The sequence below is a fragment of the Propithecus coquereli genome, unplaced genomic scaffold, assembly GCF_000956105.1.
Source record: "Propithecus coquereli isolate 6110/MARCELLA unplaced genomic scaffold, Pcoq_1.0 Scaffold135, whole genome shotgun sequence".
Classification (NCBI taxonomy): Eukaryota; Metazoa; Chordata; class Mammalia; order Primates; family Indriidae; genus Propithecus; species Propithecus coquereli.
Genome location: NW_012137747.1, coordinates 332,945 through 357,213, shown reverse-complemented (window position 1 = coordinate 357,213; position 24,269 = coordinate 332,945). Strand labels below are relative to the sequence as shown.

The 24,269-nt window shown below is 51.5% G+C and overlaps 3 protein-coding genes across 3 annotated transcripts in view; 1 reads left to right on the top strand and 2 right to left on the bottom strand.

The window, feature by feature from the left end:
* The window catches only part of FCMR (Fc fragment of IgM receptor), a 13,801-nt gene extending 2,745 nt beyond the window's left edge, over positions 1–11,056 (top strand). The window contains exons 2-8 of the mRNA XM_012638793.1: positions 3,314–3,649; positions 4,383–4,514; positions 5,473–5,695; positions 7,117–7,247; positions 7,618–7,776; positions 7,877–7,935; positions 10,775–11,056. Coding sequence (XP_012494247.1) covers positions 3,314–3,649; positions 4,383–4,514; positions 5,473–5,695; positions 7,117–7,247; positions 7,618–7,776; positions 7,877–7,935; positions 10,775–11,056 — 1,322 coding nt within the window. The remainder of the gene's footprint in view (positions 1–3,313; positions 3,650–4,382; positions 4,515–5,472; positions 5,696–7,116; positions 7,248–7,617; positions 7,777–7,876; positions 7,936–10,774) is intronic.
* A 1,809-nt stretch (positions 11,057–12,865) lies between these two features.
* Positions 12,866–16,415, bottom strand: IL24 (interleukin 24). The gene is made up of 5 exons (XM_012638792.1): positions 16,245–16,415; positions 15,430–15,492; positions 14,381–14,539; positions 13,855–13,929; positions 12,866–12,949 (listed from the first exon to the last, which is right to left on the bottom strand). The coding sequence occupies exons 1-5, from the start codon at positions 16,413–16,415 to the stop codon at positions 12,866–12,868; spliced, it is 552 nt and encodes a 183-aa protein (XP_012494246.1).
* Positions 16,416–18,637: 2,222 nt separating this feature from the next.
* Positions 18,638–24,269, bottom strand: part of IL20 (interleukin 20) — a 19,573-nt gene continuing 13,941 nt past the window's right edge. Inside the window, exon 4 of the mRNA XM_012638791.1 lies at positions 18,638–18,801. Within this exon, the coding sequence (XP_012494245.1) occupies positions 18,638–18,801 (164 nt within the window). The remainder of the gene's footprint in view (positions 18,802–24,269) is intronic.

Below are 24,269 nucleotides of genomic sequence, written 5' to 3'. Positions count from 1 at the left end.
GGGTTTTCTGGCCGTGCAAGTTTGGAATATATCTTAGATATTTAAGTGGCGAGGTCAGAGAGGCAAGTCTGGAGCTCAGAGTGTGTAAGGTAAGACTAGAGATCACATTTTGGCAAAATCTATAGAGAACTGGCATTGAAACCCACGGGAGTACCCTTAGCTAGTGAGATGGGAGAGGGAGGGAGGACAGAGACAGGAATGGGCCCAAGTCGCAGGCACTGGGCTCGCCCAACACCGGGAAGTGGAAGAGAAGAAGGAAGAAGGAGTCTGACAGGCGGCAGCCACCGAGCCTGCGCCAGGGAAGCCGAGACAGGCAGTGTCCCAAGGCGGGAGGGCTCCATTCTGCCAACTGCTGCTGGCAGGGTGAGTGAGACGGAGACAAAGAAGGGACCGTTGAATGTGGCAACAGGGCAACTTTGATGAGTTGACAAGAGCAATTTCCATGGAATGTTGGAGACAAAATTCTGACGGAAGGAGATTGAAGAGAAATTAGGAGTGGGGAAGTGAGTTTGATTTAGTGACTTTGAGGACTCTGAGAAGGAGAACAGAGAGGTGGGTTGCCAGGTGGAGAGGAGGGAAAAGGTCACTGAAGGTCTTTAAAAGTGGGCAGTACCAGAGCATGCATGTAAGCTATGGCAATGCTGGGAGAGGAGCACCCAGTGGTGAGGGAGAGAAAAGGGAGCACTACAGACAAGAAGTTCTAAAAAGATGAGAAGGACGGACTTGGGACACAGTGGGAGGGACCGGCCTCTGAAAGGAGGCGGATGCTTCATTCACTGTCTGGAGCAGCAGCCAGGACACGCCCAGCTTACCGTATATGGAAGTGGGAAGCTGAGTGGGATGTTCCTCATCCTTTTTTTGAAAAAAAAATTCCACGCCCCTTTTGACAAACATAAAAATCTCAGGCCACCTCGCCTCTTAACAAGATGCTGCTCTGATCTGAGTTGATGAGGTCCTCTAGGACATCACCACTACATGGAGGCCGGAGTCTGTCTCCAGAGCAACGCCAGCCACCAAGACCCTACAGACCTTGACTCTATTTTGCATTATGAAAATCACAGGATTTTTTATGTTCCAAACACATATTTACATCCAGTTATATATAGACAGTGACTCTTAAAACCCCATATCTCCCTCTCCCCTACCATCACCACTAAAAATCAAGTCACCAATTTAGACATCAACGTCACTTACTTGGTAGGCTCTCTAAAATATTAATATTGAACAGGTTGGTTCCTTTAGATACCCTCTATCACCCCTCCCTTTCTTCCCCCACATCATCTGTACATGCAGTTCTATAGCCCAGGATTGCAGAAGTGCAAGGGAAGCTGGACCGTTGACTTAAAATCAGACTCCTAGGCCCTGCCCTAGACAGATGTAATCACCATGCTTAGGAGCAGGACCAGGTCATCGCATCCTAGCGAGTTGGTGAGTCTCACGTGCACTGTGGAGGATGTGGATGGACAAGCCAGGCATCTACCCAAAGCTCGACCCTGAGCAGACTGAGGCCACTGGAGGCATCTGCGTAGGCGACGCCCCGCATGTCTGCTGTCTTGCCCTGCTCTCTTGATAACATCTTGCTCTTGGGAAAGCAGCATCCACACCCCTTCCCTGGCCAGGTTAGTCTCATTCAAAAACCTCCATGCACGTCCACCCTCAGGGCTCAGCTTCCCACACAGGTGGGGCCTGTCTGGGCACACAGGGTGATTCCCCCACCCACCCCCATGATTGGGTCTTTGTCCTTTGACTGACACTTTGTGAACTGGTCACCCTTCCATTGCCACGTTCCACCTGGGAGGCTACCGCATGACTCAGTGTCTGGCAGGCTGAAAGCAGCGCTGGGATTTTCGTGTGGGGGTATCTGTGTCAGAGCTATTTCTGGGTGGCCTCGCCCTACCACGTTGACATCAGCTCCACGTTTAGATCTCGACGTGCTCCTCTAAGTGCTCCCTCTCCAGGCCCTCTCCGCCCTCCCCGAGGCCCGCCCCGGCTCCCACGATTGTTTCTAGCTCTTTACCATCACGTGCCTTCTTCCCCCACCCCTCCTACAACATCCTTATCCCAAAGCCTCAAGCCCGCCTCTTTCTCGAAGCTTTCCTTGACTCTCATGGGACTCGCTCCTTGCAGCTATTCTTAATGCGTGATCTGTGGATAAATCTCAGCACCTTCGCGAACTTCTCTCCACCCACGTACGTGCTATGTTCTCTCCCACGTCCTGGCCTTCGAGGGGACTGTTCTTGCCATCTGGGCTCTCTCCTCCTCCACCCCGGCCCTCCAGCCCCACCGCAACCCTGTGAACCCTCTTCCCAGAAATAAGCAGACACTTACTGGGACCCACTTAGCTGACACTTGATCAGACATGGCCTAACCCTCTTCTGTAGCTGGCTCGAGTCTGTTAGACCCGCCTTCGGTCACCCAAAGCATGAGCTTTCTGATCTCAGGGACTCGGGAACCACATCGTTTATCCTCCCGCTCCACCGCCTCCCCACACGCATGCGGCGTGTGCACACCCGCGCACCCGCGCACACGCCCACTGGCCCTGCTCCCCTCCTGTGCTCCCTGCCTCCACGACGAGCTGTGTCACTCCCCCAGCTGGCCTCTGAGCCCCTTCCTCAGGCCTCGACTCGTATATCGCCCCCTCCGGAAAGCCTTTCTCCAACTACACCCCCTGCAACAGCGGACCGGGTGCGCCTGCTCGCGCCTTCCGAGGAGCCCCAGCCGCGGCTGTCGCGGGATTTAGCCGCCGCCGCAGTGGCCGTGCACTGGCATCGCCCAGTGTGTGACGCACGCCGCGAGGGAGGGATGCCGGCGAGGTTACTGTCACAGGGCAGGCATTGAGTGAATACCTGCTGACTGGTTTGGTACATAGAACTCTAGATGAACGGCTGCAGGGATGGCTCTGAGCAAAGCCTGTTGCAGCGGGACCGTGCCGCGCCTCCCCACACCACGCTGAGGTCTCGCGGGGGCCGCACGCTGTTTGGGGTCACCCGAGACCTATTACGTCTCCTTGGAGTGGATATTGTAGTTTTGACTATCTTCTCAGGGGGTTGGTGTCTGGGTCCACATGGGTTTGGGTTTGCTGATGGGCTGATGTTAGGTTGGGCCTTGGGCATAGGACTGGGGATGGACATAGAGCTGGCCCAAGGTTGTGAGTAGGGTTGGGGATGGGAAGAGGGTAGAATGAGGCTAGGGCTCGTGGGGCTGGGCTGGGGCCTGGGCTGGCTTGCAAAGAGGGCTGAAGCTGGGGAAGTGGATGGGGGTGGGATAGAGCTGTCGCTGCAGCTCCCTCTGCATTAACTTCCTCTCCCTGCAGTATCGGGGGCTCTGAAGATCCTCCCAGAAGTCCATGTGGAGGGGGAGCCGGGCGGATCCGTTATCATCGAGTGCCCACTTCCTAAAACGAAAGCGAGGATATATCTGTGCCGGGAGACAAGCAGTTCTGGAATATGTGCTACTGTGGTGTCCAGCACCAACTTCATCAAGAAGGAATACACGGGCCGAGTCACTCTGCAGCTGTGCCCGGACAAGGATCTGTTCCTAGTGGAGGTGACAGAGCTGACCGAAAGTGACAGCGGAGCCTATGCCTGTGGCGCGGGCACAAACACAGACAAGGGGAGGACCCAGAAAGTCACCCTGAACGTCCACAGCGGTAGGTACCTCAGCTGATCGCGGGCTCAGCGCCTCCCCCCCAGAACACGTTTCCACCCGGCCATCTAACTGTAGCAGTCCCCAGACTCACGCTGTTGCCGTATTAGCCGCAAAATTGGGATCCACCTAGTTGAAACCTCACAGTCAATGAATTTCATGGTCCACAGAATTTTCTATCCAAAGTGGATGAGAGGAAGAAGATGGGCGCTCTCCTTGCAGTGCCCACCCTATTCCGGGCTTGAGGTCAAGGAGAGGCTCTGAGATGGGAGGAAATTGGAAGCAAAAGGACATAACTGTCCTATGTAATTGTCCCATGAGAAATATCTGGGATGAATATACAGGAAAGACGCTCATTTCTCAAGCCGCATTTGTGAGCCGAACTTGCTACTTTCTTTGTGATCTGATCCTTTATTTCCCTGAACCCGCCTTTCTCATTTCCTCCGCTGACTTCCCCACCAATGCAGCACTTAACCCCAGTGAGTGTCTGCTTATCCCTGGGAATCCCAGCGGCCTCTGATGGTTTTGCAGGGAATGTCAACTGGGCTGGGGGGATGAGTATTTCCTTCAGGGAAGCCTCCAGCTCAGTTCCTTTTCTGACCCTCTTGGTGGACCCTGCCCACCTCACCTCCCTGCCATCCACCCCAGCTGAGCGACCTTCTGTTTACACCAACAGTCCCTTCCTCAAGACTCGGTCTCCCCGCAAACCATCAACATATTTCTCTTGCCTCCAATAGAGTATGAGCCATTCTGGGAAGAGGAGCTGATGCCTGAGCCTCCAAAATGGTTTCATAAATTTCTGCATCTGCACATGCCCCCTTGGTTCCAGGCGCCTACACGCACCAGTTCGTCCAAATTCATATCCAAAGGTCAGTTCACACAGCGAGGGTGGGAGAGGTGGGGAAGATGCTGTGACATGGTGAGAATGGAGGACAGGGTGTGTTCAGTTCACAGAGTGGCTGGCAGAGCTGAGCTGAGTCTCAGATGTGTATTTCCCTGCCTTGGGAGAGGGTACCTCCCTGGGATCTGCTTTCCATATCATTCAAACCTACCCTACAGCCAGGCCACCCGGCCCTAGTCGCAGAACATACATGTCACCACCAGGTGGCACCATAAGCAATGAAGTTTGTGCTCCATTCACAAAATCTTGCTCTTTTATGAATGACTGCGGAAACCAACACTGGGCAGACGTTTCCCAGCTGGAGGTCATCATGCATCCTGCTCCCCCCTAGGGCTGTCTTCTACCTGCTGGTGTCTAGTGGCTTTAACAACTCTATTTTGCACCTAAAAGATTGACGATGATCATATTAACCATACCTTTGCATTTAGATATCATTTTCCAGCTTTAAATACATTTTGATAGGCAATATTTCCATCATATCCTCCCATATATCCAGTGAAGTAGATACATTAATTGAACATCATTACGCTAGGGGACTCTGCTGGGGGCCAAGAGGTATGGTGTACCTGAGCAGATCATATCGCCAAGATTGTGGCTGACAGACGTAGGACGGAGAGAATAGATAAGCACGCACATACAGCACAAGGCAGGGTGGGAACAGAACTACAAACAAGGTTCCCCCCACTCCCCGCTCAGAGGAGGGCAAGCTCCTCTGCCTAAGAAGTCAGGGAAGGCTTCCTGGAAGAAATGGTATTGGAAGCAAATATGCTTGGAATTGACTAAGTGTTTCAGGCCATGAGGACTGCAAGAACAAAGGTATTCTGTGTAAAAGGGAAGGGTGTACTGAGGAAAGAGATGGTGACTCAAGCCTGCTGGAGACTAGAGTTTATACATGGAAGATCACTTTATCCTGCTGTTTCCTCTAGTTACCACACAGGCTCAAAGGACTGAGGCCCCTCCAGCCCACCACCCCTCCCCCACCACCTTAATCATCCACCACCCTCGAGTTTCCAGAGCATCTTCCGTAGCAGCTACCAAGCCCCCAACCCTCCCACCATCCACCACAGCCTCAAAGATCTCAGCTCGGGAGAGGCTGCTCGGGCCGCAGACCGCCAGCTACAACCACCACACCAGGCTGCACAGACAGAGGTAAGAGTCCACACACAGGATGGGCCAGACCCCAGGCAAAGTAGGCTGGAATTGGGAGATCCACTGATATCTTCCTGCAGTGTCCACTATTAGAGAGCCTCCTTGGCGTTGTCTCTAGACGGCCTCTGCAAAATATACTACCCATGAGTACAGCACATTAACTCACTAGTCCCGTTAGCAAGAAGACACTTGTCCATGCCCCAGCATTGACTCTGTAGAAAGAAGTGAGACCCAGATCTTTCAGTCACTCAGATTCATTCAAATCTGTTTTGATAGGGAAGAACTAAGTGAGGATAAAAGTAAAATTAACTGTTAAACTCTTATATATTAAAATCATCTTTCACCTGTTTCCTTTTACTTTTTTAATGTGGCTACTAGGAAATTTAAAATTACATACGTGACTCACATATTTCTATTGGACAGCACTGGTCTAAAGGCTGGAGCGCAGTCCAGGAAGTACTGAAGTAAACCACTAGGGGGCAGCATTATAGCAGGCTCCAAAGAAAATCTGTAATAGCAGGAATTATTTTTGCATAAGCGAAGACACATACTTTATGAGGAAAGGGACCTCCAACATCATTTGGGTTCTATAAGTGAGGAAACTGAAGTCCCGAGAGCTAGTGGTTTCGAATAGAACCAGGACTCCTGATTCCTAGTTCAGTAAATCCCACCAGCCTATCAGTGGAGAAGGTATCAGGAAAATTCCAACGAACATTTTCTAAGTCTCTACTATGCTCCTGGCACTGTGCTATTTCCTGAAGATGTAAAAAAATGAAAACATGCAATATCTTGGTCCTACTAACATACGTCTGACTGTGATGAGGTTTGTAAGGGCACGAGCAGAAGAATTAGGAACACAGAGCACGAAAAAATTGATTCTGGTTTACCGTGGGTGGGGAAGAAAAGTGGACTTATGCACTGTCCCTTTAAGCAAAGTAAGATTTCAATATGTAGAGAGAATGCAGTGGAGGGGACACCTTCTAGGCAGAGGGAGCACTATGAGAGAGGAATTAGCTCATTCAATATTCGCAATAATCTTGTGAAGAAACCAAACATTGGAAGCGGAACCGGTATTCATTGAACGTTCCATTGGACGGGGGCATTAAATCCTTTATATTTGCTATTTTGTTTCATCCTCATAACAGTTCTGTGAAATAGGTTTTACTATCCATTTATGGGGAAATAAGGCTCAAAGAAGTGAGGAGACTTGTTCAAGATCACACAGCCAGTAAAAGACAGAACCTGAATTTGAACCCAAGTTTCCTGATTCCATAGGCAAATTTTTGGGGGGAGAGTGGGGCGAATTCTGTTAACAAAAGGACAAACCTGTGAGTCGTCTCCAAACAACGCCGCTGCTTCCTTAACCTACCTCACCGACTAACCTTCTCTTCCTCCCTCTCTCCCTTTCCTTCCCTCCCCAGAGCACCCAACCGTGGCTCACAGGCTGGGAGGGAAGGCCCAGGATTCCACATCCTGATCCCGACCACCCTGGGCCTTTTCCTGCTGGTCCTTCTGGGGCTGTTGGTGAAAAGGGCCGTTCAGAGGAGGAAAGGTGAGCGCCTGGGCTCGGGCTTTGGTACGGAGAGCTGAGCTGCCCAAAGAGCCCAGAGCATTCGGCCCCCATGTGGACTTCAGGGGAAAGCCAGGGACATTCCGATGAGCGGCCTGGGGTGTATGGAAGTGGGGTGGGGGTCCGTGGTCTGGAAATGGGGAGAGGAGAGGAACGGCCTGGGCCCTTTGGTCTTCTCTGGAAGGCAAGGCTGGGCCTCGTGCATTCTGCACACTTTTACCGAGCATCCCCACGTCGGAGCGGGCAAGCATGAAGAAGGGGGCAGCGTTTAGTTCGGGGAAGGGGCAAGGGCGCCATGGGCCTCTGATGCCATTCTCCTCTCTCCCTCTCTCCCTGTGGCTTGGCCGAGAAGCCCTTTCCAGGCGAGTCCGCCGACTGGCCCTGCGGATGCGCGCCCTGGAGGCCTCGCAGCGGCCCCTGGCGCAGCGGCCCGGCACGTCACGGCGGCTGCGCTCCCAGAGCAACGTCTACAGCGCCTGCCCGCGGCGCGCTCGGCCGGCGGACGCGGCGGGTGAGCGCGGAGGCCCCGGGAACGCGGGTCCGGGCTGGGCTGGGGCCGGGTGGGCCCGAGCCTCGGCCACGCCCTCATCTCCGCCCTCTCGTTCCCTTAGGCGACGGGGAGGCCCCGGTCCCAGGCCCCGGAACCTCGGCGCCCTCCGCGCCGCCGCAGGTGAGCTCCGCCCCGCCCCTGATTGGCAGCCGCGGCCCGACGGGGCGGCCCCGCCCTGGGCGAGCACCGGGCGCTTCCACCGCCGCTCCTGGGCTGGGGTGTCACTTTCCTCCTTGGTGACAGGAGACCGACTAGCAGGAATTGGGGGAGACTTGGCTGCGTGGCTTTTAGCCAAGCAGTTGTCGTGGGGCAAACGGGTGCTGGATGCCGGCACTTAGCAGAGAGTGACAGATGGTAACGCTACGATTACGTGAAGGGCTTTCACGTGGAAGAGATCAGATTTCTAGGAGCTCCTGAGGGGATGGAAGCTGCCCGGACAGTTTCACCTGCATATGAGGGAGAACTTTCTAGTAAACTTTCTAAGATGCGAGGAGGTAATTTACCCATCTCTGGAGGCAGGTAGGCCTGGTCTAGAGGACGATGTGGCGGAGATATAGACCGGATTCAACACCTTGGAGCCCAGAGATTCATCTTTAAATCTATAATGGACATAGGGAAGGGGTGTGTCTATCAATAGCCATTGGTGGATGGGGAAAAAGCCTTTATGGTTCATCTTTGTTTTCCTGAGTTAGAAAGAGGAAGCACTTTATGCTCTAAAGTAGCCCACAGTGGCTAAAACACGATTACTTCAGGAACTAGAAAAAAACTAAGTGTGGCAAAAATCCCTGTTTTAATTCGAGTGTGGACTAAGCTAATGCAACAGACCCTAAAAGACAGGGCTCACACGATGGAAGCCCATTTTCCTCTCAAATAGGCGCTCAGATGCAGAGGGACAGGAAGAGGTGGCCTGAGCCACGTGGTCATCCAGGGGCCCAAATTCTTTCTGTCTTGTTGCTCCACCATCCCCTGGAGTCTCACCTGGTCCGTGGTCAATACTGAGTCGCCAGCAGCATGTGCAAATCCCAGCCCCAGGAGGGAGAAGGAGAAAGCTGCTTCCTTACGCCCTGACTCTGAACTTTGACGCATCACTTCCACCCACATCCCGCTGGCTGTGACTTAGCCGTGTAGCGACACCTGCCTTCAGGGGAGGCTGAGAAACACAGGCCCTGGCTGGGCAATCGTGTGCCTTGCTAAAGAGGGGAGAGTGACACCCAGCAACAAGTAGCAGTTCTGCCACCATCACCTCCAGCTTCTCGACCTTGCCCTTCCCCGCCCCTGCTAGAGGAGGTTCACCCAGCTTAGGCATGGTGCGAGGTGCCTGTCTACTCTTCCCTCCCACCACCCTTTTCTCTGGGATGCCCTGCGAACACACCTGTGACCACAGACCCTCCCCTGGGCCTGGACCTTGCTCAAAGCTTTCCCTGCCTCCCTCCCTGAAACTCTCATTCCCACTATTAGAGGCAAAAACCTTGATAGAACAAATTTACAACATGGTACATACACTTAACAACCAATTATTTTAGCCTTCACGGGGAGTATTTTCATATTTTGAGCCAAATAAATTAATCTCAAATGATGAACTGTAACTGACAGTAGAAGATAGATTTCTGTTTGTTTGCTTTAACAAATCTAAAACCGTTTTTATTATCCGATGAAAAATTAGTTGAAACATAATAGAGGACAGTGTGAAAAACTAACAGAGGGCCTACTCATTTTTGTTCAACATTCATGTAGTTTAACAAAACAAAAAAATCACATCATACATCAGGATTTCCTCTGTCTCGTCCTCTTCCCCATCCTCGGCCTCTCCCTCGGCCTCTGAAGGAAGCTGGGATATTACCACCCTTACCTCTCACACTGGAAACTCCATCTTGATCATCTCTCTTTTCTCTGTCTCGCCTCCAACTTCGTGTGTCATTTCTTCTCTTGTTATGTGCTGCGTATTTGCTTCAGTCTGACAGCGTGAGCTGTTCCAGGATCCAGGGCTTCCTTGACCGTGTGGTCCTACATCATCTCATAGGGTGGTACCCACCTGTGCTTATTGGCTTCTTTTGTTCATTACTTGACTAAGCCTTCTCCTCTCTGAAATTTTCACCAGGTCCATCTAATTATATTTTCCAGTTTTCTTTGCTCTCACTGTTACTTCTTTTTTCAGCTTTCTCTTCTTTTTCCTTTCTATTCTGTGGCTTCTCGTTTCCTTGACTGATGGAAAGATACATTTTTGAAGCAAGCTGCTACTGCTTCCCTTTTGGTAAAATACAAAATGTAAAAGTTCTTTTCAATGAGTACATACTGAGTGCCTACTACGTTCAGGGTGCTGGACTTCCGGTTCTCAGAACTTGTGTTTAAATACATGATGGTCCCCACCGTGGCCTTCAGTGGATGTCACAGTAATTGAGCCATGTTGGGGTCATTGGTACAGCCCTGTCTTCTGAGAACTGGCCATCCTGAAGGTGGATGATGCTGAAGTTTCTGTCTGGGGAAGAGGAGCACCACTGTGCCCGCGTGGTCTGCCATCTTCCTTCCTTCCTCACCACCCAGCCCCTTCCTGGAATGCACTGTCACGCCTCATCACAGCCTCTCTGAGCCGTTACAGAGGTGCAGAGGGTGACTCACCCTACTTTGGAATAACTCCCTAAGAAGATGCATATTTATCCCACAAGTCACATCATCTTACCCCCGAGGGGATATTCCTCTGGCAGCTGGGTCTCCTTCAGACCTGCACTTAGCCACATGATTTTGGTCTGAGCCCCAGTGAAGCTGTTTCCTGCCCACATTAGATCCAAGTGTTTTCCAGTTATCTAGGGTGAGACGCCATGCTGAAAACCCCCAGGGCTGGCCCACTTGATGGAGCTCAGCAACCATGCCCATGCCCCCCATTGCCCACTGTGGAAATCCACTAGGAGAGATAAAATCACCCAGCCCAGATCTAGTGATGCTTCTTTGTTTTTTTTCCCAGGAGTCTGAAGCTCCCTGGCTCCACGCCTCGTCTTTGAAGACCAGCTGTGAATATGTGAGTTTCTACCACCGGCCTAATGCCAAGATGGAGGACACTGATTCAGATGACTACATCAATGTTCCTGCCTTACTCACCTCCCCGGATGTGCCCCCGGGCCTGGACAGTGATGCCAATGAGTCTTCTCTCTCTGCCAATTTCCAATGCCCGCTCCATTCGTCCTCAGAGCCCTCATCACCTCCCATGCCCCATCTCAACTCTCACCTCCATGTTTCTGTGCCCTGAGCATGGCTGTGCCTCCAGCTCCTCTTACAGACATTTGCAGCCCCCTGTGGTTGTCGGGTGGGCTCTGGGCATGCAGAGCGTTTGTCCCAGTGCGGCCAGCTTCCTTTCCAAGCCATCTGACAGGCTGTGGGATTCTCAGAGTGTTTTCTCAATGTCTTTTGTCACAGGGTCTCTGCAGCTCTGGCTCTAGATCACATGGCGTCAGGCTGGAGCAGAGGCATAGCTGTGGCTTCAGGGGCCCTTTCCAGGCCTCATATAAGTAGAAGGCTCTTGGTCTGCACCATGAGGACGTGCCCCAGCCCCACAAGCTAGGCAGGGGCCTGGTATGAAAACACTCCTGGGAACATCTTTGCCCTGATCCAAAAGTTGGCACTTGCTAGTGAGCTTCTACTTATCTCAGCTTCTGTGGTAAGGGCAATTTATTCTTACGTGATGATGCATTCTAAATTTTCAGAGCCAGGCTCATTAGTGTTAGTGAGATACACATATACAGCCATAAACCCTCTTTACTCTGTTCCCCTCACCGGATGCACATAAGTACCCTGACCTTGGCATCTCCCCTCTTTTAGAAATTGTCTTTGTCATCCCCTTATCCTTCTTCCACAGTCTGGCATTGACATTTGTGCACTTATCTAAACTTTGGTTGATTCGAACCATCCCAAACCATTACATCTCTCTGCTTTCAGAAACATCCCTCATCTCTTTGCCAGTTGCAGACAACATACAGCAAGGTGGAGAAGGAGTGCAATCTGGGTTTCCTGGAGGGCCGGGGGCTCTGCAATAGCACTGAGGTCATGGAAGAAGAGACATCCCACTTCCTACATATACTCCTTCCCTTAAGATGTTGGAGCAAGGTCATAGACAGACATTATAGCTTTAGATTGATGTCGACTACAAAGTTCAGCCAGAGCTTGAGGCTGGAGAACACCCAGTCTTGCTATTGGGAAGAAGGCCTTTGCCAGATAGACAACACAGTCTCCCTGGGCATTTGCCCAGAAGTAGAAAGGAAAGGCTGCCAGACTTGAGTTGTGTTGCCTTTTATTAGCAGGAAATGTCATCACAGATTGGACAGTACATCCAGGTACAATGACCCCATCAGCAATGTCAGCTTGACACTGGCACCCTCTCAAGTGGCAGACAAGGGAAGAATGTTTAGAATGAGAAAAGGGGGGCACCCAAAGGAAAGGCTTGGTGGGATGGGCTGGCGAGCATGGGCGGGGAATAAAATGTTTAGTGGGTATCTGCTTCATGCTGGGCATTTTAAGCTACATTTTATCTTTCATCATTTACTTTTCAAATGGATGCCCCTCATCCCCACCCCAGTGCTGTCCCTGCAGATGTCATAAGACAGTGTAGTTTCCATGCCCTGAAGTTCAGTTTTACATCATCCCAGCATACCCCATCATTCCTCAACTATCCAAAGACAAGCAAAAAACCCAGTTTATTAAGTATTTACTGAGCGCCCATCCACTGCCCCTACTATGGCAAGGATCACAGGCATAAAATAGAAGCATGGGTCACTGTATTCTGCTGCCTTCGTGGAACTTACAGTCTCACAAATAAATATGACTTCAGTTGAAACACTGACAATAATTAAATAGAGTTGTAATAAATACGGGAATCCACCTTGTAAACTATTCACAGCATCCAAAGGCGCCTTCCATGACTGTCGCTGGGGCTGCTTAAAGAACAACGTCTTTGATAATAAGCCTGTTCCAAGGGGGTGAAGTGCCCAGGAAACAGCACAGGAAGGGACACCCATGTGAAATGACACAGGGAACAGGTGAGGAGAGGATGCTGGTCCAGGCGTCAGAGCTGGTAGAATTTCTCCATCCAGGTCAGGAGAATGTCCACTTCCCCGAAGGCTTTGGTCAGAGCTGCCTCTATATCCAACTAAAAGGAAAGGAGAGTTGAAGGCCGCACATTTGCTATGAGAATAGTGTTCCCTAAAACAGGCCTGACTCTAGATCATGGGCTGGGTCACCTTTGGGATGACCTTAATGAACTGGCCTCTCCATCACTTGTCCCCCATCTATACATGCTTATCCACTTCAGGGGTGAGGACCAATGGACCAGTGAGTAGCAGTGGGTAAGGAGCACAGGGACAGGATACAGTGGCTCTAACAACAGGAACCACAGCCCCAGCATGGGGTGCATGCGGCCCACGACCTGCATCCACTGCGCCCATGAGGAAATGAGCCCAGGTACCCCTTCCTGTCGGATGTTATTGTCTTCACCATTTATTTACAGGCCGATGTATCTGTTCCTCAAAAAAGTAATCAAAATCATATGTTTTTGGAGGAGACCTGGGGATGAAATTTGGGGGGTTTTCTTCGTTGTCTTAATTTGGGAAGAGGTGATGTAATTCCCCATTTTTTTTTTTTTCACAAACTAGACCATTTGCACATCATGGACAATACCGCAGATGTGTATGGGATGGGGGTGGAGCATCTACTTTCTTTCTGCCTCACTTCCGACTTCAGTTCCTCAGCGCAAGTACCCATAAAACACTCTCACAGGGAAAGTCTTCAACAGTGAAATCATCTTGCAGGGAAATATAGTAGCATTTTAACTTGAAAACTGGCAGGAAAAAAGACCACTTAGTTTGTGATGCTTATACAAAGTATATGATAATCGGTGCAAATATACCTGTGTTCCTGCTAAGTCAGGTGGCTTTGGGGCTGCCTTGTGGGGTCCCCTGCATTCAATTCTGCATGAGGTTTCTGAGGCACCCTCACGTGACAGTTCAGACTAGCCTACTTCTGCTAGATGGGCAAGCTCCCCACTCCTGGCCTTACCTGTCTGAATGCTCTTTGGAACAGCAGAAAGCGCCTCCGTGCACTCTCACTGATGGAAAACATCTCGTTTTCCTGCTGGATAACGGGGAGAAAAGTTGCACCAAGTGTTAGGGAGGAGCAGAGGGAAGCTTTCCCCTCACCCTTCCCGGTGATGTCAGAGGGGCTCCTAAGGCCTGAGAGGACAGGGCTGAGTCCCGCATCCTCAGGTAGCCAGTGCCAAACTCCCACCCTGCAGCAGGGGCTGCCTCCTTTAATTCTCACAGCAATCCCGCCAGGCAGGTGTGATCATCCCCACTTTACAGAAAACAAAACTGAAGTCCAGAGAGGTTGAGGACCTTGCCAAGGGCCACTTAGCTGACTATTAATAGAAGCAGGCCCAGACTTGGACCCAGAGCTGCCGGCGTCCGGAGCCTGTGCTCTTTCCCAGGACACCCGCGACTCCCTGGAGCAGGACCAGATACAGGGAGGGGCGTATTCTCAAAACACACCACTGCCACGGCTCCTGGTCCCAGTTTGTTCTACTCACACTGGGCTGCAGTTGTGACTTGATGACGATAAAGTTGTTGGCCAGAGTAGAGAATGACTTCAGCGGCCTGAATTCCACTGTTCTCTTGTGGTAGTGTTTGAAAACATTATTCAAGTAGAACTTCAGCAGGGCATGGATGAGGTGACAGCTCTCAGCATCCTGGGGAGGGTCTGGGTCACTCTGGGGCCAAGGCTTCTGCCCACCTGGCCCCCCGGAGGAACAGCCACATGCCACCCAAGGCAAGATAAGCACAGTAGAGGCAGGGATCTTCCAGCAGATGAGGGAACCTCAGATCTGAAGGAGACTTCCGGGGTCGCTCTAGCAGCACCTTTGTTTTACCGGAGGAACCCAGACCCAGAGGGAGAAGGGACCTGCCCAAGGTCATACAGAGCAGGTCAGTGGCAGGCACAGGCCTAGCTCCTGGGACTCCTGATTGCCCATCTGATTAATATCCTCTTTCTTCTACACCACGTGGCTTCTCTAATAGCTATGGGGGAGGTGATGGACCCTGAAAAGCACTTGATCTTGGACTTGGTGGCTGAGAGTTGGCCGGAAGATGACTGGGAGGAGAAGAAACGAGGAGAAAGGAACGTCCTTGAACACAGCCATTGCACTCTGTCCCCCTCGAGCTCCCGAAGCTCGGCACCTTTCGGGGGTCAGAGCTCAGCTGGCTGTGCTCACTCACTGGCAAAGCGGGCGATGAGGAGACGTAAGGGTGAGAGGAAAGGATGGAGAGGGAAGAGGGGAGGTGAACCTGAACAGATGCCCACTGGGCCTACACGAGCAAAAGGGAAATTAAAGTTGGTGCCAGCTCTCTGGCTAAATAGAGAAAGATGTTCACAAGCCTCAATCCGCACCGGCTCCCCATACACCGCACACGCACACCGCATGGCCATAGCCCCAGGCCCACACTGACGTCCCTGCCCGGCCCTCTCGCCCGCAAGGTCAGTTCAGGGCTCCCACCAGCCTCCCCTAAGGCAGCCCCACCCCCACCCACAGCACGCCAGCCCCACAGAGGGAGGCACCGTCCTTCCCCAAGGTCTGATTACCGAGACGTCCTGCAGAACCTCCCGCCGCAGCAGCCGGACACTCGTGACGTTATCCTGAGCTTGCTTTGGGAACGGAAAGAGAAGATGTCTCCAGGTTAGGGGTCCGCATAGAAACCGACCTTGCAGATATGCGCTGCTTCCCTAGACCCCTAAATCTATCCAGCCTGGGAGATCTCAGAAGCCAGAGGGACCGAAGGAGGACCCAGGAAGAGCCGTACTGAGCTGGCCCCTGGAGAGGGGTTGCAAGGTTTCAGCCATGGAAATCCACCCAGCTTGACTTCCCAGGGGCCAGTGGAATCCCAGGAGTTCTTGGAGCCTGAACACCAACTCGATGAGAGAGCTGTTTGACTGCCTGGGTCATTTGACATGGGAGGAAATCAGCCTATTTGGTTTGGGTTTAAGAACCCCTAGGGCAGGATTTCACCTCCAAATCCCTCATGGTGAGGAGGTGGGCGTGGGGGAGTCAGCTGCCCCCCAGATCTGCCTCTGGCCCTGGCACTTTCTCTGCAGCCCAGCCACTCATTCTAGCTCTTGGATTTAGAGCCGAAGAGTCCATCCAGGACGAAGGCTGGATGAATCAAGCTCTCTTCTGCATTTCCCTTGGGCTCTCTTTATCTTCCTAGAAGCTGACCACATCTTTCTGAGCCTCAGTTTCCTCATGTGTGAAGTGGGGCTTGTGGCGCCTTCTGACCTCACAGGGTTATCATACTGGAAACTGATTAGCAAGCTGCAGAGGGCTCTGTCATCGCAAAGTATCATCCCTCCTCCGCGACAGCCCCTGTGGCTGGGTCCAGAGCACACTTTGTTATATTTACCACAGAGGCCTTCACGGCCCAGAAGGCCTCCCACAGTTCCTGGAGATCGACCCCCTTCGCCCGGCAGGACCCAAATCGGAACTCTTGGCCCCGGACCTCCGGCAGCTGGCTCCAGAGAAGCAGCATCAGACTCAGGCAAGGGAGGGCAGCCACCTGCGCTCGGGAGCCCATCGCCTGCAGAGAGAACGTAGGGTCTGCTGAGACAAAGCAGGCAGCCCCTGAGGCAGCCTCTGACCAGAGGCCCTCTGACTGTAGAATAGCGCTCCTTGGGTCTGCCTCGGCCAACCTCGGGGCACGCAGATGGGAGACCTGAGACCGGGGTGGGTCCCCAGGCTAGAGTATTGCAAACCTGTGGGCTTGCTGGGGTGCACTGGGGTGGGGTGGAGGGGCTTTCTGCCCCTCAATCTCATGCCCTCTAGTCTTGCCATTCCTCTGCCCACCTCCCCTACCCGGCCCATGCACACCCGCGAGCCCTGCACCTCCTTCTCTGTCTGCTGTGGTTCTCTGTAGCCTCAGCATGCTACTCAGAATGTGACCGGAAGGGTGAAGAAATGGGGGGTCCTAGTGTGCCGCAGAACGTGTCTGGGGAGCCCACACTCGGGAGGATGGAGAGCTTGGCTAGGCCTGTGCTTGTGCCTTAAGTCACCAAGCACACTCAGGCACGCCTTTCTGTCCCTCTCAGGAGGCGGCCGTCCCTGACTCCTCATCCCAAGGGGGCCGAGGGGCTAATCCTGGTCCCTAGAGAGGGGCGCTGAGGGCAGGCCAGGGGCCACACACTCACTCTGCCACCTCCACTGACTGACTCACGTCACTGCAAGAATTCGCCTTTGAAATAACTGAATAAGACTCCAGATGAGTCACTTTTGAAACCTTCCTCTGGAATGTCCGTCGGGACGACTGTGAGGAGCTCGACATCGTTGTCTACTTATCATAACCGTGTGCAGAGGATTCCTTTCCAGTGCCTTCTTTCTGCCCTCTGCCTGCCTCCCTTCCTCCTGGCTTGCTCTTTTCTTCTGAGCTGGCATCCTCCCTTTCTTTCTCACTTACTTCCACAACCATTTGAGAACCTTTCTTATTCCGGGCACCAGTCTCCTACCCCCAGCCTGGGCAGGAGGACCACAGACCTGCCCTTGGGGCGACTGCCGACACCTGGGCTAGGCAGGCGGTGCCCAGGGCTGGCACCACCAGCCTCCGTCCCCCGGGTCTGTGCTTCGGCATCTCCCTCCGGGTCTTTTCCTTCTGTTCTTCCAAACTCCATGGGCTTTACAGCCTCTCTCGAAAATTTATCTCTGGTTCTCATGACCCTCCTGGCCTCCCTCCAATCCAGCCTCAAGTCTTCTTGATGTGAAACTGGAGAAAGCAGCTCCTCACCCACGGTCACGCTTTGTCTTTACATAAACACTCAAAAAAGTGACTTCTGCCACCACCTCAACCCCCGTTCCCAAATAAGGCAGCGGTCTGGTGCGTCAAAGCAGAGTACTCAAGAATCCCCCATGGCCCGGTGCGGTGGCGTCTGTAATCCCAGCTACTCGGGAGGCTGAGGCAGAAGGATCGCTTGAGCCCAGGAGTTCGAGTCCAGCCTGGGCAATATAGTGAGACCCATCTCTAAAAATAAATTAATTAATTAAAAAAAAAAAAAAGAGGTCCCCCATCACTCACCTCAGGTCCTCCTATAAGTGACACTCGGGGACCGGCTGTCTGCAGGTGGCTAGTTCTTTGCACAGAAGGGGAAGGTTGGGCAGCTCTCTCACCATTCACCCATCAGGGTATAACTGTGGCTGGAAAGTTCCTGCCCCAGCTGTGGAAGTCGTTTCAAAAGCAAAGGTGTGCAGGCAAGCGAGGCTTCCTGGGGATCTGTAAGTATATATGGGGGCTGGGGGGAGGGGCGGAGGAAGAAGAGGGAGGTGGAGACAGGGAAATTGGTCATGCTTTCCTAGAGAATTACTTCATTGCCTAGTCACCCTTCGGTCTAAGACAATAGCGCAAAGGGGAAAGCAGCGGCTCAGGTGAGATGATACCTGGGTCTGAGTTCAGACTCTGCCACTGGCTCTGTAGCTCCTAGCTTCCCTGAGCCACAGTGTCTTACATCTATTAAAATAAAAATTATAAAACTTTGTTCCGCATTCCCCAGGGGGCAGGTGTAGGGAACAAATGCAAAAGTAACACAGAAGTGCTTTGTAAACTGTACACATGTAAAATCATTATTACTGTGCAGAGAGCATCAGGCTCCTTGCTGTCAAAATCACTTAATAATGATGCCCTGTGGGTGATGGGAGAGTAGCCCAGAGGCTAGGGATAACCTGCAAGTACCTCTCCTTTAATCCATCAGGGCCAGGAATTTTAGGAGTGTTTCCCGACATGCAGCCACCCACAGTCCCTAGGCTTACATTTGCTCAACCAAAACGTGCCCCGGTGTCCTGGTGGGGCAGCCTTGGACTGCGTTGCTCTGCCTGGAACCACTCAGGGGACACAGGTGATGTGGGTGTATCAGGAGTGGCAGTGCAGTCAACGGCTCTGACCCGATCTCCGGATAGCAGGAGCTCGGGCTTCCGTTTCCCTGTGTGTCAAACAAGGGCATCAGCCGGAGCAGGGTTTCCCGAAGCACAGTCCCCAGAATGCTTGTCTTGCAGGATGCCGCACGAAACCAGTGAGCTCCTAGTCAGGTCGATTAGAGAAGCCTGGTGTGTGCTGGCCCCTCCTGGAAACATGCAATGCTGCGGAGAAGAGTAAAGGCTTTGAGAAGCCCAGTGGGGGGCAGGGGGATGAGTCTGACTCTGCCTAACCCAGCATTTCCAGTATTTGCCCCTGTCCCTGAGGAACACATTTCAGGACACTCTGGACTCTGCATCAGGGATTGGCCAACTGCAGGCCTTGGGCCAGACCAGCTTGCCACTGCTAAGTTAAGAACGGCGTAGCCCTGTGACCTAAAAATAGGTTTGACATGTCTAAAGGATTGGGAAGAAACATCAGAAGAACGATATTTTATGACATGTGAAAATTATGCAAAACTCAGATTTCAGTGTCCATAAATGAAGTTTTAATGGTCACAGCCAAGCCCATTTGTTTATATATTGTCTCTGGCTGCTTTTGTGCCACAGTGGCAGAGACGAGTAGTTGTGACTGAGACCATATGGCCCACAAAGCCTGAAATATTTATTCTCTGGTCCTGTACAGGAAGAGTTTGCTGTGCCTGCCGTGCCCTGCTCTAACTTATCCAGCCCCGGCCCTGCCCCGGCCCGGCACAGCCATTGTGAGAGTTTGCTTCAACCTGGGTCCAGGCAAGAGAAATGGGCTCAAGAATGTGATGTGAGGGGCAGGGCAGCTTTCTCCAGCTCAGTGGAGAAGAAAGACACTGGGGGACACTGGGTGGAAAAGGCTCTTAGCAGCCCCTTCCCAATCCCTCGGGTGCCAACACCCCACCCTTCATCGCCTACTCAGTGTTGTGTGTCCTCTTGAGCGAACGAACCACTTGCATGTGATCCCTGGCCAGCGGCCTGCTGCACCGTAGCTGCCACCAGGGTGAGGACCTTGTTCCTGGGGGGCCTGAGTCTTGCCCTCCAGTCCTGGGCAGGGGCTCACAGCATACGTTTTTTCTCCCCCCTTTAGAATCTGTTCTGGGGCATTACTAAAAGTCCCTAACCAGTGGAGCAAGAGGAGGCCAAGAGGCAGTGAGGAGACAGAAAAGAAGACCAGGTAAGAGCATGGGAGCGATAGGTGAGGGGGAGGCAGGAGAGGGCTGGAGTGCATAGGCAGCTCAGGCAGGAAGCTGAGAAGGAAAATGAGCCCCCAGGGCAGCTGCAATCCCAGCCGACTGGAGGGCAGGAGGGATGAGCTGTTTCGGGGCAGGCTAGGACAGAGGCATGAGGTCATGGATACACCTCGGCAGGCTCCAGGATGCACCTCTGGTTGTGAGTAGCGCACTGTCTGAGGAAGGAGTGATCTAGCGTGGGTAGTCCAGGCAAACGCGTGCCTGGGCCTCAGCCTCAGAGGAGCTTATCACAGTACCATCACCTAAGGAGGGAGGGCGCCAGAGAACTCAGGAACCTTGGGCCATCACCAGCTGAGATTCTGGTTACGAGCACAGCATTGGAGGCACGCAGACCTGGATGCAAAATGTGCCTGTGAAACAGAGTCCTCATAGGACCGTGAGGACGCAATGACACGTAGCTTTGCTCTCACCGAGTGTGGTCCATGAACCAGCAGCAACCTGGGAGCTTGGTGGAAACATAGCTTAAGCCCTTCCCCAAAACTACTGAATTAGAATATGCATTTTAAGAAACTGCCGAGGTGACTCTTACGTACATTAAATTTTGAGAAGCATCTGCATAAAACACTCAAAGGACTTAACCCAGTGTCTTCCACGGGGTAAATGCTTAATAACGAACAAGAGTTCCAAGTAAAGGGAGAAAGGATTAGAGCAGGGATTCTCGATGCGGTGACTTTGTCCTCAGGGGACATTGAGCATGTCTAGAGACATTTCTGGTTGTCATTAGTGGGAGGTGCTATGGGCATCTAGTGGAATGGACCAGGAAGGCCACTAAACATTCTACAGTGCACAGGACAGCCTCCTCAAAGAGTTATGTGACCCAAGATGTCAATGGTGCTGAGGTTAAGCAACCCTGGACTGGAGGGAAGCCACGGCTGTGGAGTATGAGCTGGAATTGGAAGAGAGAAAGATAAGCAGGTAACCCTTATCGCAGGGGGAGGCCGTGGACTAATGAGACAGCCGGGGAGTGGAACAAACAAGACGGCAAGTTGGAAGGCAGTGCCCAAAGGCCGCCAGGTGGGAACAGGTGGGCGAGGTCTGGACTCCTGGTCACCTCTGGGGAAGCCCCAAGGCTCAGACTTTGAGAGATTGGAGAAAGTAGGGCTGATCCTTCTGTCCGGGATCATGTGCTTTTATCCAAACTCCATCCTGGACCAGACCAACATCTGAGGCTCTTCTAATCTCTATGAAAGGATGGAACATGGGGAGTTTCCTTAACAAAAATACTGGGTGGGAGAAAAGTTCATCTAAGGATAAATCTTCACATACAGGCCAGTTTTTTCAAAACACTGTTTATTCGATTTAGGGATTTTATTTTGACAATCTCATGCCACTGCTGTCCTGTATATATCTCCACAGCGCCTGAATTTTACATTTGGGGAATAAATCTACTTGCATTCCACACTCCCTACAAATTCCTCTAAACCTAGATAGAGAAAAAGAGACTGAATTACGACGGAGAAGAGTCCCTTCTCCACTTCTGGGTGACGCAACAAAGAGCTCACTCTTAAACCTGAATCTCCCCTCTCTGAGGCAAACACCCTGCAAGACAGAAGTAATGAGCATTATTAATTATTATTTCCTGAGAGTGAAAACATAAGAAAAAGTTACATCATCATTTCTCTTCCAGTGAATTTTGTTTAATGTTTTTATTTTTTGTTTTGTTTTTTGAGACAGAGTCTCACTCTCTTGCCCGGGCTAGAGTGCCGTGGCATCATCCTAGCTCACAGCAACCTCAGACTCCCGGGCTCAAGTGATCCTCCTGCCTCAGCCTCCCAAGTAGCTGGGACTACAGGCATGCACCACCATGCCCAGCTAATTTTTTCTATTTTTAGTTGTTTGGCCAATTTCTTTCTATTTTTAGTAGAGACTCGCTCTTGCTCAGGGAGGTCTCGAACTCCTGAGCTCAAGCGATCTGCTGCCTCGGCCTCCCAGAGTGCTAGGATTACAGGCGTGAGCCACCGCACGCAGCCTTGTTTAATCTTTCAGATAAAACAAATCTTTATCTCCCCACTTGGCTGGGAAACTCATGTATTAACGGATTTGGGATACCTGGGCATTTTGTGAGCCCTCTTCCCTGAGTTAACTGTAGACATTTCAGGAGCAAGGAGGGAGGAGGTTCGATGTCTGCTTGCTGGCTCCCTTAGACTGGCACTCTTGTCATTCTGCCTTCCCCTCTGTTGTTGGTGTAATAAGGGATTTATTTTTATAGGCATTTCAAGGAATGAGAGTAAACACAAATATAAATTATTCTTACATCTATACAGCATGCTTAGATACACAAAATACTTTCAAGTGAGTTTTCTCATTTAACATTCGCCACAAACTTTTGAGACAGGAAGGACAGATACTATCCCTCCTTTGCAGATTAGAAAGCTGAGAGTCAGAAAAAGCAAGCAATTTTCCCTACGGCACAGAAATAAATGGCAGAACCAGAACTAGAGTGCAGATCTTCTGGCTTTTAGTCCAGTATTCTTTCCCCTGTACCCCACGCCAGTGCATACCTGTGATAAAGTTTAATTTATAAATTAGGCACAATAAGAGATTGTGCCTAATAAGAATAACTAATAATAAAATAGAACAATTATAATAAGATGCCAGCATGACTACTCTTGCACTTTGGGGCCAGTATTAGGTAAAGCGAGGGTTACTGGAACACACGCACTGCAATGCTCTGACGGTCCATCTGATAACCAGGATGGCACCAAGTGGCTAACAGAAGTGGGCATGGACGGTGTGGATGTGCCAGACAAAGGGAGGATTCAAGTCCCAGGTGGGATGGAGCGGGATGTCTGGAGACTCTGTGCTACTCAGAATGGCATGCAACTTGAAACTTATGAATTATTTATTTCTGGGATTTTCCATTTAATATTTTCAGACCACAGTTGATCATGGTAACTGAAACTTCAGAAAGTGAACCCAAGGATGGGGCAGGGGGACTACTGTACTCCTAAAATAGCACCCTCCCTTTCCTCCTATCCAGATCCATTCTCTACGCCTACAAGGAGCTTTTTAGATTCCTGGACAGCATTAATCTCCCCTTCTCCTGTGCTTCTAGGAGAGTTGCTGGTCCCTCTCTGATGGCACCAACGTCATCCTTTCCTAGAGCCCAGCTATCTCCTTCACCAGGCTGTGAACTCCCTGGGCACGAGCACGGAGTTTTATCCATCTCAGAATTCCCCTCGGAACCCGGCACATGGCAAGAGCTTAGTCAGCATTTGATGAATAACTGTATTTCATTTAAGTGTTGTGACATAACCGCCTCCCTTTCCTGGCACACGGTTCTTAAAACCCTTGGAATCTCCACAGTGATGTGTCTTTTTTGTGCTAATGAGATGACTGATGGCCGGGGTTGCCTGGATAGTCTTGGGATGGGGACAGCTTGCCAGGGAAACCAACTACGTGATTAGAGGGTTGAAACTATCAGCCCCACAACCATATCTGGCCCCATCCCACCTCCAGGGAAAAGAGAAGGACCGAAGGTTGAGTTGACGACCAATAGCTCATGATTTAATCAGTCGTGCCCAGGTAAGCAAGCCTCCATGGCTAAAGGACGGGGCTCAAAGAGCTTTGGGGTTGGTGAACATGTAGAGGTGCCAGGAGGGTGGTGCACCCAGAAAGCACCCAGCTCTGCGTCCCTTCTCCCATACCCTGCCCTATGCATCTCTTCCATCTGGCTGTTTCCTAGTTGTATCCTTTTATAATAAACTGGTAATCTAGTAAGTAAATTTTTAATATTTTCCTGAGTTCTGTGAGCTAGAATTAGTATATGATCAAACCAGAGGAGGGAATCATGGGAACCTCCGATTTACAGCTATTTAGTCAGAAGCACAGGTGATAACCTGGACTTGTGATTGGTGTCCGAAGTGGGAGCAGTCTTGAGGGACTGTGCCCTTAACCTGTGGAATCTGTCACTATCTCCAGGTAGATAATGTTGGAACTTAACTGAATTGCAGGGCACTGATAATTTGAGAACTAGTTGGTATGGAAAAAAACCACACACACTTAGTGGCCAGAAGTATTAATGAGTAGAGTAGTATAATTAGTACTACGTAATTAGACTGGTCCCCAAATCTAATTATATACAAGGTCAAATTGTCTCCCAGGCTATTTGTCCAGAGGTCTTTGCCAAGGGTTCCTCCTCTTTGTGCAGGCAATGCCCACGGGCTGTGAGACACGGCCTGCAGCCAGTGGTACTATTAAACTTTGCTTGTGCCCTAGCATGAGAGTACAGATTCATAAATGATGCCATGACCACC